The following is a 15,959-nucleotide window of genomic DNA, read 5'->3' as shown; positions in this document are numbered from 1 at the left end:
GGGCATTGTATGTTGTGTGTGTTTGGTTAGTCTATGGGTGTTGTATGTGTATGGGATAGTGTTTGTTAGGTTGTCTAGTTATGTCTATGGCTGCCTAGATTGGGTCTCAATCAGAGACAGCTGTCATTCATTTGTCTCTGATTGGGAGCCATATTTAAGGTAGCCATAGGCAGTAGGCTTTTGTGGGTGTTTGTTTCCTGTGTCAGTGTTTGGACCACACAGGACTGTTTTGAGGTATGTCACGTTTGTTGTTTTGTAGTTTGTAGTGTTTTCTTGTTGTTTACATTAAACATGTACAATTATCAATCCGCATCTTGGTCCGATCCATGCTCCTCCTCGTCTGAGGAGGAGAACGACTTTGACAGCCATTACAAACAGTGTGTGAAAACCTTGTGAAGACTTACAGAAAACGTTTGACCTCTGTCATTGCCAACAAAGGGTATTTAACAAAGTATTGAGATAAACTTTTGTTATTGACCAAATACTTATTTTCCACCATAATTTGCAAATAAATTCATAAAAAATCCTACAATGTGATATTCTGGATTTTTTTTTCTCATTTTGTCTGTTATAGTTGAAGTGTACCTATGATGAAAATTACAGGCCTCTCTCATCTTTTTAAGTGGGAGAACTTGCACAATTGGTGGCTGACTAAATACTTTTTTACCCCACTGTATGTTTTGTTCGATAATGTGCATATTTATATCCACAAATCTTGGTTTACATTGGCGCCATGTTCAGAAATGCCTCCAAAATTTCCGGAGTAATTGCAGAGAGCCACGTCAAATAACAGAAATACTCATCATAAACTTTGATGAAAGATACATGTTTTACACATAATTAAAGATACACTTGTTCTTAATGCAACCGCTGTGTCAGATTTAAAAAAAAACATTACGTAAAAAGCACACCATGCAATAATCTGAGACGGCGCTCAGATTTAACAACCTTTCTCCGCCATGTTGGAGTCAACAGAAATACGAAATTACATCATAAATATTCCCTTACCTTTGATTATGTTCATCAGAATGCACTGCCAGGAATCCTAGTTCCACAATAAATCGTTTTTTTGTTCGATAATGTCCATTACTTATGTCCAATTAGCTACTTTTGCTAGCATGTGTAGTACACGTGTCCAAACGCTCGCGCAGATGCAGGCAAACGTCGGACGAAAACTTCAAAAAGTTATATTACAAGTCGAATAAACTGGTCAAACTTAGTAGAGAATCAATCTTCAGGATGTTGTTATCATTTATATCCAATAAGGTTCCAACCGGAGAATTCTTTTCAGTCTCTATAAGTAATGGAACGCATGGCGATATCATGAGGAAAGCTCGTGAGCAAGAACTATCAATCTGCCAGACCAATGACTGAAACACCTGCCATCCGGCCCCACATCACACTAGAGGCTTCATTCAGCGTTCTACAGACTGTTGACATCTAGTGGAAGGCGTAGGAAGTGCAAACAGATCCATATATTACAGGGAATTGAATAGGCGATGACTTTAACATCGACCAGTCTCAGAATTTTCACTTCCTGTTTGGATTTTTTCTCCGGTTTTTGCCTCCCTTATGAGTTCTGTTATACTCACAGACATCATTCAAACAGTTTTAGAAACTTCAGAGTGTTTTCTATCCAATAGTAATAATAATATGCATATATTAGCATCTGGGACAGAGTAGGAGGCAGTTCACTATGGGAATGCAATTCATCCAAAAGTGAAAATGCTGCCCCCTATATCAAAGAAGTTAAGAAACAGTACCCATCAAAATACACATTTATTTATGTAATCAGATTAGCTACATGCATTCAATATTGTGACACAAATTGCTCCAGACCTGTCACACACCACCCCCCAATTGGAGAACCTGGACTGGTTACTGATGAGGGAGGAGTCATCTGGGTTGTGCCCCCCCAGGAGAGAGTCTGTACAGACGTCACACTCAGTCTGCCCTGTGGCGAAGTTCCAGTATGGAACAGCAAAGTTCTCATTGCCAGTCAGTCTCTGCAGCAGAGAGGATCGTTTTACCTTTATTTTCATCAATGTTTGAAGCTATTTTGTTCTTCATGTCCTCAGCATTCAAATCCACTCTTACCTGCAGGTCTCTCTCCAGACTAAGGAGGTGGTATCTGTGCCAGGTGACGAACGCTGGTCCTTTGTGGGAGAAGTCAATGGCCTTAAACGGACGACCTGGACCTACAGAAGAAACAAATAAGGTGGTTTATGAGCAACTTTTGAATGTTCTCTTCTGCTAGCTTTCCAGTACATAGAGAGTCATATATAACTCAGAACAAGTAAGTAAGTAACGTAGCAAGTGAGTCATTTATAACATTTGTCTTTCATTTTCATTCATTTTCAACCAAAAAGGAATTAGTTTGAAGGTTGAATATAATTTAATAATGTATTGATATTATTTATTGAATCTATAAACTTATGACTTCAGAAAATACTAAATTGGTGTTTTACCTAAAAGTGTGTCTCTGACAGAGTAGTAGTGCTGCCATGTAAAGAAGTCGTAGATTGAGATGTTGGAGAACTGGGGCTGGGTTCCATTGGGCCCCAACAGGGCCAGCCAGTGCTGTGTGGCAATGACATAGTCTGGATGGGTGGTGTTCTTGGCCCGATCCAACACATCCAGGAACTCCTGGAGCTCAGCTGGAGTCAGAGAGTGGATGTTCTTCCTCACCACCGGGGAGTTACGCACGTCACAGTTTGGTCCTGTCCAGCCAAACTTACACTGGCCACAGTCAAAGCCACTAAAGTTACCTAGACACAGGGATGGAATATAGATCATAGTTTATAGCTATACTACAAAACATACTAATACACTTTTTACATTGAATTTGAACTTAGAGTTAGAAATGTCATGCGTGGGTAAAACATTTAATAAAATGTAGATATCTTAAAAGTATACAGTTTAACATTTTCAACATTATAATTTCATTAGTTACTGAGGCACCTGCAAGTTTGATTAAAACACGTAGTTGGCCACCTTTCACGGTCACCTCGGGTTTCTCATTCGAATTGGTCCCCCCCAGGGTTTGGTGTCCTCGTCCAGATAAAAGTCCACACACGTTAGCAGGATCAGACCCGAGGACAGGGCAGCACTGCTTTGAGACGATCCCTTCTACCGTGCTACACACTCGAGGAAACTGGGCCTCTGTAGAACCAGGCCATGTCACAAAACAGACCAACCCTAGCACACGAGCCCTCATTGTCTTTTTCACACTGCTGTAATCTTCTACTTTCACTCTAAAAAATGTATTTGTTCACCAGTTCCCAGCAATGATGTGGTCAATAAGACACAGAGATGAAACTAATTCGATTTGATGGTGTTCGTCTTTCCCATTTTCCAGAAAATAAAACTTCAAGGTTCACTTTGGAATTTCCAATCCATTCCGTATGCTGACAGATAGCATTGACAGTGGGCTGCAGGCCTACAAGAAATTAAACCGCTCTTTCCCGGAATAATTATCCAACTAAGATTTCTAGGGACGAGTGATACAAATACCCACACAGTGTCTTTAAGAGCCCAGATCACGATGTTGTCAGTATGTTTGCACAATGCTCGCCCTCAAATAAAGATCACGTGGTAGCAGATGAGATGCACAATAACAGAACAATTAAAAAGTATTGGCCCTACAAGACAATTTGCAATTTTTTTTCTCATATTATTAATCTGATACCCATTCCCATCCACAGAGATACCACAGTAGCGAGCTATTTTACACCATTCAAACCACGCTCAACTCTACCACTGCTTTCTAAGACTGCCCTCTGGCAGCAGGTATGAACTTCAACCTCAACTTTGGTGCCTTTACTGCAAAAAGGCATAGTTCAGTAGGAGTTTCATCATAAACAATTTGAATGTTTGAAATAACTTTTATCATCTATGTCTACCTTTCTCTGTTCACTGTTATCTGGTCTTCACTGTTTAACATATAGAACTGTACATGTAAATATCTGAGGAAGGGTTTGTTTGATTTTACAATTGACATCATCCAATGGATGACTAACCTTTTAATGTACTGTACTCTACAACGGTATGGGATTAGTCACACTGGAATCCTCTCATAGATCCCTAAGGAGCTCTTTTGAAACCATATGTTCAACTGAATGTTTCCCAAACCTCCATGAGTATGCACTTTTTAACAAAACAACTTTAGACTGTGTGCATATGTTTCTCATTATGTATCTTTTCATACAGTATACACGTTATATCCTGTTTAGAAATGCATTACCAATTTCCTTACATCTAGAAGTACAGTTTCAAGATATATCTCTCCAAAAACAATCACATTTTCTTGGCCCAAAAAATAAATAAATCCTGCTGGTTTAACATTCATTTCAATAGATCTTCGGAGCATTTTGAATGAATTACGTTATATCTTTCACTGAAGCTTTTGCATGTCGTGAAATGGGAACTTTGTGTCACATAGACCCCCGAAGCCTCCATTGGAACACATGGGGGTGCTAGAGAGCCATCTTTGGGGCAGAATCAGCTCCTTGAAACACTATGGCGACAAGTGTTCTTGAAAATAAGTATTTGTGGCTATGTACAGCGGTATAAGTGAATTCTTATGTGCCGCTTGTCACTGTAGTCCAGCACTCCATTGTTACAAGGTAATATGAAACCATTTTGTCCTGCTATAGCTTTTAGAATGTAGCAGTATATGCAGGTAAATGGGTTCTATTCAAACTTAAAATGTATACTTTGTTTTCCTGAGATTTGGCACCTACCGATTCATAAACGGTCCCTGATGTCCTGAAGTTACACAAAATTCTAACACAGGAATAATGATAAGAATGATGATGATTCCTAGAAATGTAATGATCAGTTCTTGAAAATCAGGCATTGTGTGTTTCATTCGTTTTTTTGTGGCAGAAAAGTAGCAGAAGGAGGTGCAATTGCAGAAGGATGTTGCCTTCAATTGCACCTCCTTCTGCTACTTTTCTGCCACAAAAAAAACGAATGAACGAATGAAACACACAATGCGTGATTTTCAAGAACTGATCATTACATTTCTAGGAATCATCATCATTCTTGTGCTTATAATAGGTCCTAAAAACACTATTTCTGAGTATTCCTGTGTTAGAATTTTGTGTAACTTCAGGACATCAGGGACCGTTTATGAATCGGTAGGTGCCAAATCTCAGGAAAACAAAGTATACATTTTAAGTTTGATCATCTGCCATATGAAAAGGAAGATTCCATAAGCATTTAGACAGAGAAAACCCATTATGGCCCTTATATTGGTCTCCCTCTGCTCACGCTCTTTTTTTTGGGATACATCTACTCTATTCTATCAAAAAGTATGCTTCTATTGTGTATATGCAAATCCCCTTTAAAATTGTAGATGAGGAAGTATTGGTTTTATCCTTTCCGTTTGTTCCACCTAATTCCCATTTATTAATTTAATATTACCCTTTGATTTTGCACTGAGTGATTGGACATTGTATGAGAACAATTTGAGCGCTGTTGATTTTTCGAGTTGCTAATTGCACCGGCGTGGAATATGCATGCAGTGTGTGGTCGTCTTTTGTTTGGGAGACAATGTTGCCCGGTTGTGTCGAGAGTCCTCTGTATCAGCCCCAATGGAAGTGGCACTGTTCTAAAATGGAAAGTTCCAAATGAAAGGCCAGCGTTGCGTGAAGGGAAAGTGCTGCTTAGCCTTTGAAGTGCTGCAAATTGACATTCTCCTTTAATAGCATTTCAAAAGATATCACAGGAGGTAATGTGTTTAATTTGTGAAATGATCTACTCATTACCATGTTGATGGCAAAATGCACCCATTTCCTTAATGGCTATGTGAATATTATGTCCAGTGTGTTGTGCTCTGCACACATTTGAAGGAATAAAATGTGTTGGTTGGGAGAAGGAGGATCTTTTCTAATGGTAATGGAGAGCACAGTTTCATTCACTGAAAACAGAGCTCAGTTGTCTGAAAACGGGAAGAACTGATTGGAGGAGCAGCTGAATCAGCTGATTTAAACCAGCACTCTAAACAGAGAGGAAGAAGCGAGAGGAGAGATAACTGAGGCCAAACTCTGTCTTCTCCAGCAGATGGCGGTCTTCATTTTTTTCTTTCACCAAGAGAGGAGTTTTTGTATGGAGGTCAATGTGAGAGTGTCAAATTTGGTTGACAAAATATTTAAGGGCTTGTTTGGCTTATTTGGTCGAATAGACGTTTCGTAGTGATTATATTGTTACAAGAGTACTGATATGAGAAGGACACGTGACAACCTGGCATCTTTGAAAAAAACAACAACTTTATATCAGAGTTGTGCCGGGTCATCACAAGTTACCACAATCACAAACTCATAAACCTCGCCTATTTCTACAATTTATTTTCTGAAAATTTGATTTGAAAGCTAATCCTTACCTTAACCACACTGCTAACCGTATGCCTCCTTAACCTTAAATTAAGACCAAAAAGCACATTTTTGTTTTCATAGATTTTTTTACGATTTAGACAATTTTGACTTTGTGGCTGTGGTAATTAGTGGAAACTTAGGCAATGATTTTTTCGTTGGCAAGATTAGAAAACTTAGCCATGACATGCCAGCAACAAACACTACACATCCAAGTATATCAGACCAAATTATGAAAGACAAGCATTGTAATATTGAATTCCGTAAAGTGAGTGTGGAAGAGGTGAAAACAATATTGTCTATCAACAATGACAAGCCACTGGGTTCTGACAATTTGGATGGGAAATTACTGAGGATAATAGTGGATGATGTTGCCACCCCTATTTGACATATTTCAATTTAAGCCTACTAGAAAGTGTGTGCCCCCAGGCTTGAAGGGAAGCAAAAGTCATTCCGCTGCCGAAGAATAGCAAAGCCCCCTTTACTGGCTCAAATAGCCGACCAATCAGCCTGTTACCAACCCTTAGTAAACTTTTGGACAACATTGTATTTGACCAGATACAATTCTATTTTACAGTAAACAATTTGACAACACACTTTCAGCATGCTTATAGGGAAGGACATTCAACAAGCACTTACACACATGACTGATGATTGGCTGAGAGAAATTGATGATAAAAATGATTGTGGGGCTGTTTAGTTAGACTTCAGTGCAGCTTTTCACATTATGGATCACAGTCTGCTGCTGGAAGAACATATGTGTTATGGCTTTACACCCCCTGCTATATTGTGGATACGATTTACCTGTCTAACAGAACACAGAGAGTGTTCTTTAATGGAAGCCTCCAACATAATACAGGTAGAATCAGGAATTCCCCAGGGCAGCTGTCTAGGCCCCTTACTTTTTTCAAACTTTACTAATGACATGCCACTGGCTTTGAGTAAGGCCAGTATGACTCGGATGACTCAACACTACATGTCAGCTACTACAGCAACTGAAATGAGTGCAACACTTAACAAAGAGCTGCAGTTAGTTTCAGAGTGGGTGGCAAGGAATAAGTTAGTCCTAAATATTTCTAAAACTTAAAGCATTGTATTTGGGACAAATCATACTTTAAAACCTAAACCTCAACTAAATCCTGTAATAAATAATGTGGAAATTTAGCAAGTTGATGTGACTAAACTGCTTGGAGTAACCTTGGATTGTAAACTGTCATGGTCAAAACATATTGATACAACATTAGCTAAGATGGGGAGAAGTCTGTCCATAATAAAGCGCTGCTCTACCTTAACAGCACTATCAACAAGGCAGGTCTTACAAGCCCTAGTTTGGTTGCACCTGGACTACTGTTCAGTTGTGTGGTCAGGTGCCACAAAAAGGGACTTAGGAAAATTGCAATTGGCTCAGAACAGGGCAGCACAGCTGGGCCTTGGATGTACACAGAGAGCTAATATGATTAATATGCATGTCAATCTCTCCTGGCTCAAAGTGGAGGAGAGATTGACTTCATCACTAATTGTATGCACGAGCTGTCTGTTACAACTAATGGCGCACAGCTCGGACACCCATGCATACCCCACAAGACATGCCACAAGAGGTCTCTTGACAGTTCCCAAGTCCAAAACAGACTATGGGAGGCGCACAGTACTACATAGAGTCATGATTACATGGAACTATTCCACATCAGGTAACTGATGCAAGCAGTAAAATTTGATTTAAAAAACAGATAAAAATACACCTTATAGAACAGCAGGGACTGTTAAGCAACACAAACATAGGCACAGACACATGCATACACACACATGTACACATGGATTTTGTACTGTAGATATGTGGTAATGGTGGAGTAGGGGCCTGAGAGCGCACAGTGTGTTGTGAATGTATTGTAATGTTTAAAATGTTTAAAAAAAAATATAAACTGCGTTAATGTTGCTGGACCCCAGGAAGAGTAGCTGCTGCCTTAGAAACAGTTAATGGAGATCAATAATAAATACAGCACCTACAGTCTAACTGGAGGAGCAGCTGTGTCCTTTGATTTGAACCAGCCCTCTAATGCAGTACGTCTAATTGACTTTAGGGGGCAGTATTGTGTTTCTGGTCTTTGTTCAGAGGCATGATCGACCAAGTCACCTAAATTAACTTCATGATGCTTTCCCAAACACACCATGAAATAACCTGGGAAAGCTTTGTACTTGAACTGACACATTTTTCAAATTCCAACCATGGCAGGCAATGACTTACTGTATATTGCCTATACATTGAACTGGGTGGCGTAGCCTATAGATATAGGGGCCCAGTATAACGTCTTAATCCATAATCCTTAAATGTGATATTTTTTTATATATTTTTCTTATTTGGAAAGAAATTCTAAAAACCTGTTTTTGCTTTGTCATGATGGGGTATAGTGTGTAGATTAATGAGGGGAAAAAAATATTGAATACATTTTAGAACAAGGATGTAAGGTAAAAACAAAGTGGAATAAGGGAAGGGGTCTGAATAGTTTCCGGGTGCTCTGCATACGGGAAACCTACAGTAGCATACATGCTCATTACATGCATTTAAAGGGCCTAATTAGTAATCTGCCCCTTTGTACTGTTAGAGATGGAAATTAGACATACAAAAAGACTTATGGCAATTTTCAATCAGAATACATTAAAGTTGCATTATAGAGGGATAAAAAGAGGGTTGAGTGGTTAAAGTGCTTGGCTGTTAATGCTCTTCTCACAAGCCCTGTCAAAAGCCTATAACGCATGATCCTCTTTAAGTAAGAATTTAACCTCTGTTCCTCTTTCCCGGGTCTCAGGATCATCCAAGCGCAGACAGAATTGTTCAACAATTACGGTATAACAAGGGAATAAAATATGCTATATTGTTTTGGAATTGACTGCTGAAAACAAAATGACTATTTTTCACTATGCCAAAATCGGAATATTGGCTAGACCATTGAGTGATTAGTTCTCCAGTGCTTCCCGCCCACCTGCTTCCCGCAGCTTACTGATTCCCATTTGAGCATAATGCAGGCATTAGAGGAGGCACAAGGGCCCTGATAAGTTACAAAGTGCTCCAGGGGTAAACCTTGTAAGAAGAGGGTTTGGAGTTATTTACAGTTATTTAAAAATGCATGGCTGGGGGAAGAGATTGGTTTTGCAGTTGATGCTTTGTACATAAAGCGAACACTACACATGTGGAGGGTGTTTAAGCTGTAAATGACCAGATGACAGTGTATGCTAATCGACTGATCACATGACCCGGGTGGAGACTATGACACAACAAAGGACAACCAGCCTACTGTCGGATGTTACCTACAAGACACAGGAGGCTGCTCAGGGGAGGACGGCTCATAATAATGGCCGGAACGGAGCAAATGGAATGGCATCAAACACCTGCAAACTATGTGTTTGATGTATTTGTTACCATTCCACTTATTGCGCTCCACGAGCCCGTTCTCCCCAATTAGGGTGCCACCAACCTTCTGTGCTACAAGAAACACAGGCTCTGCTTTTAAAATAGAGGGGAAATAAAATACTAATATTATAATTTATTTTAAACATTTACATTTGAAAAGAATAACTCTTTAAGTTGTGTATAATTTTCTCTACAAATATATGTTTTTGATTGTGCAATTCACATAATAAAACATTTGCCCCAAAATGCAAAACCTTTACAAAGGAGGTTAAAAGCGATGGATTTCCTTCTCCCCATAATTGCTTTCTGTACAGTTGTTCAATTTGAAATGCATTTAATTGCCAACCGAAAAGAAGAGAAAGACAAAAATCGAAGGCTGCAGCATTCTCTCAGCAACAATGTGAAAGCTGAAGCATTCTCTCAGCACCAATGTGAAAGCTGAAGCATTCTCTCAGCAACAATGTGAAAGCTGAAGCATTCTCTCAGCAACAATGCGAAGGCTGAAGCATTCTCACGGCAACAATGTGAAAGCTGAAGCATTCTCTCAGCAACAATGTGAAAGCTGAAGCATTCTCTCAGCAACAATGTGAAGGCTGAAGCATTCTCTCAGCAACAATGTGAAGGGTAATGCATTCTCTCAGCAACAATGTGAAAGCTGAAGCATTCTCTCAGCAACAATGTGAAAGCTGAAGCATTCTCTCAGCAACAATGTGAAAGCTGAAGCATTCTCACAGCAACAATGTGAAAGCTGAAGCATTCTCTCAGCAACAATGTGAAGGCTAAAGCATTCTCTCAGCAACAATGTAAAAGCTGAAGCATTCTCTCAGCAACAATGTGAAAGCTGAAGCATTCTCTCAGCAACAATGTGAAAGCTGAAGCATTCTCTCAGCAACAATGTGAAGGCTAAAGCATTCTCTCAGCAACAATGTGAAGGCTGAAGCATTCTCTCAGCAACAATGTAAAAGCTGAAGCATTCTCTCAGCAACAATGTGAAAGCTGAAGCATTCTCTCAGCAACAATGTGAAGGCTAAAGCATTCTCTCAGCAACAATGTGAAAGCTGAAGCATTCTCTCAGCAACAATGTGAAAGCTGAAGCATTCTCTCAGCAACAATGTGAAAGCTGAAGCATTCTCTCAGCAACAATGTGAAAGCTGAAGCATTCTCTCAGCAACAATGTGAAAGCTGAAGCATTCTCTCAGCAACAATGCGAAGGCTGAAGCATTCTCACGGCAACAATGTGAAAGCTGAAGCATTCTCTCAGCAACAATGTGAAAGCTGAAGCATTCTCTCAGCAACAATGTGAAGGCTGAAGCATTCTCTCAGCAACAATGTGAAGGCTGAAGCATTCTCTCAGCAACAATGTGAAGGGTAATGCATTCTCTCAGCAACAATGTGAAAGCTGAAGCATTCTCTCAGCAACAATGTGAAAGCTGAAGCATTCTCTCAGCAACAATGTGAAAGCTGAAGCATTCTCACAGCAACAATGTGAAAGCTGAAGCATTCTCTCAGCAACAATGTGAAGGCTAAAGCATTCTCTCAGCAACAATGTAAAAGCTGAAGCATTCTCTCAGCAACAATGTGAAAGCTGAAGCATTCTCTCAGCAACAATGTGAAAGCTGAAGCATTCTCTCAGCAACAATGTGAAGGCTAAAGCATTCTCTCAGCAACAATGTGAAGGCTGAAGCATTCTCTCAGCAACAATGTAAAAGCTGAAGCATTCTCTCAGCAACAATGTGAAAGCTGAAGCATTCTCTCAGCAACAATGTGAAGGCTAAAGCATTCTCTCAGCAACAATGTGAAAGCTGAAGCATTCTCTCAGCAACAATGTGAAAGCTGAAGCATTCTCTCAGCAACAATGTGAAAGCTGAAGCATTCTCTCAGCAACAATGTGAAAGCTGAAGCATTCTCTCAGCAACAATGTGAAAGCTGAAGCATTCTCTCAGCAACAATGTGAAGGCTGAAGCATTCTCTCAGCAACAATGTGACGGCTGAAGCATTCTCTCAGCAACAATGTGAAAGCTGAAGCATTCTCTCAGCAACAATGTGAAAGCTGAAGCATTCTCTCAGCAACAATGTGAAGGCTGAAGCATTCTCTCAGCAACAATGCGAAGGCTGAAGGATTCTCTCAGCTGCACAGAGTGAGAGTATTCAAATGTAAGGGGCCAGATGATGAATGAGAAGAACCATGCTCTGAATACCCTTCTCTGTCCCCCTTTCAGTCCTAGGCAAATCCAAGGCCTCTTCCTTACTCAGAGGGGCAGGCTTTCCTCTCTCAGATCAAACTTCCCCATCGCAACACTGTAGAATAAACACAGCCGACTGACAGCCTGGCTATATTTGACATGTATCTAGGCACTATTGAATGTTTCACTTTACTAGCATTGAAACTGTTATAGAGTACATCTGTCATTGCACTTGATAGTATTTTTTTGTGACACTATTCATGCCAACGCGTAAGACCATGTTGCTGCAGTGTGGTCTGTTCAGTGGATGCCTTGAGATGGATCATCATGCTGCTGTACGGCCAGTCTTTACCAATCTGAGCCAGACCCAGACCATCTCTCCTCTCTGTCTCAACATTGAGGGGGGGACTACTGGGATCTCACGGGGAACAAAGCAGTCCATACCTGTGTCTTTGTGGGGCCAGCCTCATTTTGTCTGCCGTAGGTTTACTGGAGGGAGCAGGGGGACAAGTGGAGGGAAGATTGGTGCACCTTTCAAAAACTTTCCACTACAGCTGGGAATTCAATTTTTTCCTCAACAGAGATTTAGACATATTTAAACAAGCCCAAATGCTGATAGGAAGGTGGTAGAACAAATATTTGAATTGCAGAGGTAAACTATATGTAAATGCCATAATGTAATAGACTTGTAGTGCAAATCACACCATTTATCTTTCATTTTGCTTCCCCCTCCCCCATCCTCTTTCCTCTGGCTTAAAGGTGTATCAGAGATATGCATTTAAGCATATTCAGAACACGGGGCGTGAAATTAAATGTGTGGCAGAGTGAGAAAAATATACAGACGCTGGAGATGCCTTAAAAATAGTCCTTTATGCAGATGGAGAGGAGTGAAATAATTTGCAATGGGATGACCCCCTCTCTCTCCTCTCTCTCTCTCTCTCTTTCTCTCTCTCTCTCTCCAAGCATTTCTCCCCTCACTGTTCTTCCTTTATCTTGCACTGTATCTTCATTTTTTTCATTGAACTCGCCAGTTTGCTGCTAAGCAGCCTTGTAGATAAGGCAAAGTGGTACCAGGAGAGGACAGAAGGAGCTCAGTGGGCACATATCTATTGTACTTTCACCCAAGGCAATGGGCAGAATTGAACGGATTCCTTCCAACATATGTTTTTGCCAGATAAGTAAACAGTGTGTGTCGGAGATGAAAAAAATAAAAATGGAGAAAAAAAAAGCATTTGCAATTTAATGACATTACAGCTCCCAGCTTAGCCCGCCGTGCTGCGAGGCGAAGAGCAGAGGAAGGCGAGAGCGGAAGAATGGAACCGGGTGTCATCAATGTTTTTTTTTTTTTCTTCTCTTTTCCCTTGAAGAAGCAGCACTGAATTCTCCTTATTCTTTTCGTAGCCCTCCATACCTTCCTGCTTTTTTCTCCTCTTTCCCATAGTTTCCTCTCTTTGTCAAAATGAAATTATCAATTATTTGATTCAGAAAAAAAATCTTGCCACCAGACCCTCTCTTACATCAGATTTCTGGGGCAAGGAAAGATCCAGCCTGGTTTGGAGTTCTCCTGTCTGTCTCTCGCTTTACCTCTTCATGTGTGTTTCTGTCTGGCTTCGTTAAAGTACAGTGGCCAGCCAGCAGTCTCTGCACAATAAAACAACAGCTTCTCTGTGTCGTCTTAACTTTCACACTTAATAGCAGCACAGCAAGTGGGAAAGTAAGAGGAAAAAATAACCTCTACGTTTCTGAAGAACTTAAAGATGGTCATCTGTAAAGACTCAGTGATTTCCTCTTTCTTCCTTATTATAGAAGGTTAATTGTGCAGGAAAGCAGATTATGAGAGTGGTAGGATGTATTCCTTGACCATGTGCTAATGTGATGACAAGTTTGGAGACCTAAGCGAAAGGCATTGCATGCCAGGGCACTTTTTGGCACTGGCTTTAATCTGCCTTTGGTATTAACTCAGCAAACCGGTTTGTTTGAGTACGGATCAATCACTCGCTCATTATTTTTACAAGAAAGCTTTATATTCCAGACGCTGTGTTGATCTCCCATTAACCATGCTATGTAAATGCACTGGCAATCCCTGTGTAAGGGATACGATGTCACCCCCGGGCCCAGGTTGCAGAAGCACGTAACCGACAAGAAGGGGCAGGAAATTTGGGTCCGCTGTCTTCGCTAAAACTTGAATTTCAGGTTTCTGCTCAAACCCCCTGCTCTGCCATTCTCCTTTAATGTATGTTTTGTTTAGTGATGTTATGTTTGAAATGTCAGCCCTGGAGCTGTCCAGCAAGTCAGGATTAGATTTTCTATTTATTTATTAGCTGCTGAAGAAGCAGCAGCTACTCTTCCTGGGGTCCAGGCAAAGCACAGAACATGACCTAATACAGAACATGACCTAATACAGAACGTGACCTAATACAGAACGTGACCTAATACAGAACATGACCTAATACAGAACGTGACCTAATACAGAACATGACCTAATACAGAACGTGACCTAATACAGAACATGACCTAATACAGAACATGACCTAATACAGAGCGTGACATAATACAGAACGTGACAGAACACTGACGGACAGGAACAGCAACACTAATCCAAACTAAGAACACCATGACTACTTTTAAAAAAAATACTAAGAATAATGTGCGTGTAGTGTGTGTGTGTTCGTGTCTCTTCACAGTACAAGTTGTTCATTGAGGTGTTTTATCCGTTAAAAAAAAATATATATTTATTTGTTTGCTTGAGTTGGAAGAGAATTCCATGTAGTCGATGCTCCTCTATACAGTACTGTGCATCTCCCAGCCTCTGTTCTGGACTTGGAGACTGTGAACAGACCCTGATTGCGTGTCTTGTGGGGTATGTATGGGTTTTTGATCTGTGTGTTAACTGGCTGAACAGACAATTCGGTATTTTCAGCACGCCAATATTTTTTCCAGGGTTGGGTAGTTTACTTTCTAAATGTAATCCGGTCCTACATACCGGTCCAAAAATGTAATCAGTAATGAAACTTTTGGATTACCCAAATTCAGTAACGTAATCTGATTACTTTCATTAACTTTTGAATTACTTTCCCTTAAGAGGCACTAGAAGAAGACGAAAATGATCCATCAAGCACATTTGTTGTGTCATCACAGTGGTCTCTGACTTGTGGACAGACTCTCACGGCAGAACAAACGCGTTTTTTTCAATGTTGATTTGAATGTCATTGAGAAAACAGAAAAGTGTCATAATGTATTTTTTTTCTCTAACAAACATCAGCTTTGAATTTAAAAGTAATACAGTAAGTAATCATCTGTTTTTTCAAAAGTATCTGTAATCTGATTACAATATTTTAGCTGGTAACAGAACAGGTTACCTATTTTTTTTTTTTACATCATTACATTTACATTTAAGTCATTTAGCAGACGCTCTTATCCAGAGCGACTTACAAATTGGTGCATTCACCTTATGATATCCAGTGGAACAACCACTTTACAATAGTGCATCTAACTCTTTTAAGGGGGGGGGGGGGGGTTAGAAGGATTACTTTATCCTATCCTAGGTATTCCTTAAAGAGGTGGGGTTTCAGGTGTCTCCGGAAGGTGGTGATTGACTTCGCTGACCTGGCGTCGTGAGGGAGTTTGTTCCACCATTGGGGTGCCAGAGCAGCGAACAGTTTTGACTGGGCTGAGCGGGAACTGTACTTCCTCAGAGGTAGGGAGGCGAGCAGGCCAGAGGTGGATGAACGCAGTGCCCTTGTTTGGGTGTAGGGCCTGATCAGAGCCTGAAGGTACGGAGGTGCCGTTCCCCTCACAGCTCCGTAGGCAAGCACCATGGTCTTGTAGCGGATGCGAGCTTCAACTGGAAGCCAGTGGAGAGAGCGGAGGAGCGGGGTGACGTGAGAGAACTTGGGAAAGTTGAACACCAGACGGGCTGCGGCGTTCTGGATGAGTTGTAGGGGTTTAATGGCACAGGCAGGGAGCCCAGCCAACAGCGAGTTGCAGTAATCCAGA

The 15,959-nt window shown here is 40.6% G+C and overlaps 1 protein-coding gene across 1 annotated transcript; it reads right to left on the bottom strand.

The window, feature by feature from the left end:
- Positions 1 to 1,768: 1,768 nt before the first annotated feature.
- Positions 1,769 to 3,746, bottom strand: LOC139538993 (L-dopachrome tautomerase-like). Its single transcript, XM_071341627.1, has 4 exons — positions 2,962 to 3,746; positions 2,469 to 2,768; positions 2,098 to 2,198; positions 1,769 to 2,006 (listed from the first exon to the last, which is right to left on the bottom strand). Exons 1-4 carry the CDS (start codon positions 3,215 to 3,217, stop codon positions 1,797 to 1,799), a joined length of 867 nt encoding a protein of 288 aa, XP_071197728.1. The 5' UTR covers positions 3,218 to 3,746; the 3' UTR covers positions 1,769 to 1,796.
- Positions 3,747 to 15,959: the final 12,213 nt, after the last annotated feature.

Source organism: Salvelinus alpinus, chromosome 14, assembly GCF_045679555.1.
Source record: "Salvelinus alpinus chromosome 14, SLU_Salpinus.1, whole genome shotgun sequence".
Classification (NCBI taxonomy): domain Eukaryota; kingdom Metazoa; phylum Chordata; class Actinopteri; order Salmoniformes; family Salmonidae; genus Salvelinus; species Salvelinus alpinus.
The sequence above is the reverse complement of the archived record's forward strand: the minus strand, read 5'-3'. Positions and strand labels throughout refer to the sequence as shown.

Coding starts and splice junctions, on each gene's coding strand:
- LOC139538993 (XM_071341627.1), bottom strand. CDS start 3,217: ATGAGGGCTCGTGTGCTAGGGTTGGTCTGTTTTGTGACATGGCCTGGT. Junction 2,199..2,468: donor TGTCAGAGACACACTTTTAG/GTAAAACACCAA, acceptor TTTCTTCTGTAG/GTCCAGGTCGTCCGTTTAAG. Junction 2,007..2,097: donor GTCTGGAGAGAGACCTGCAG/GTAAGAGTGGAT, acceptor TCTCTGCTGCAG/AGACTGACTGGCAATGAGAA.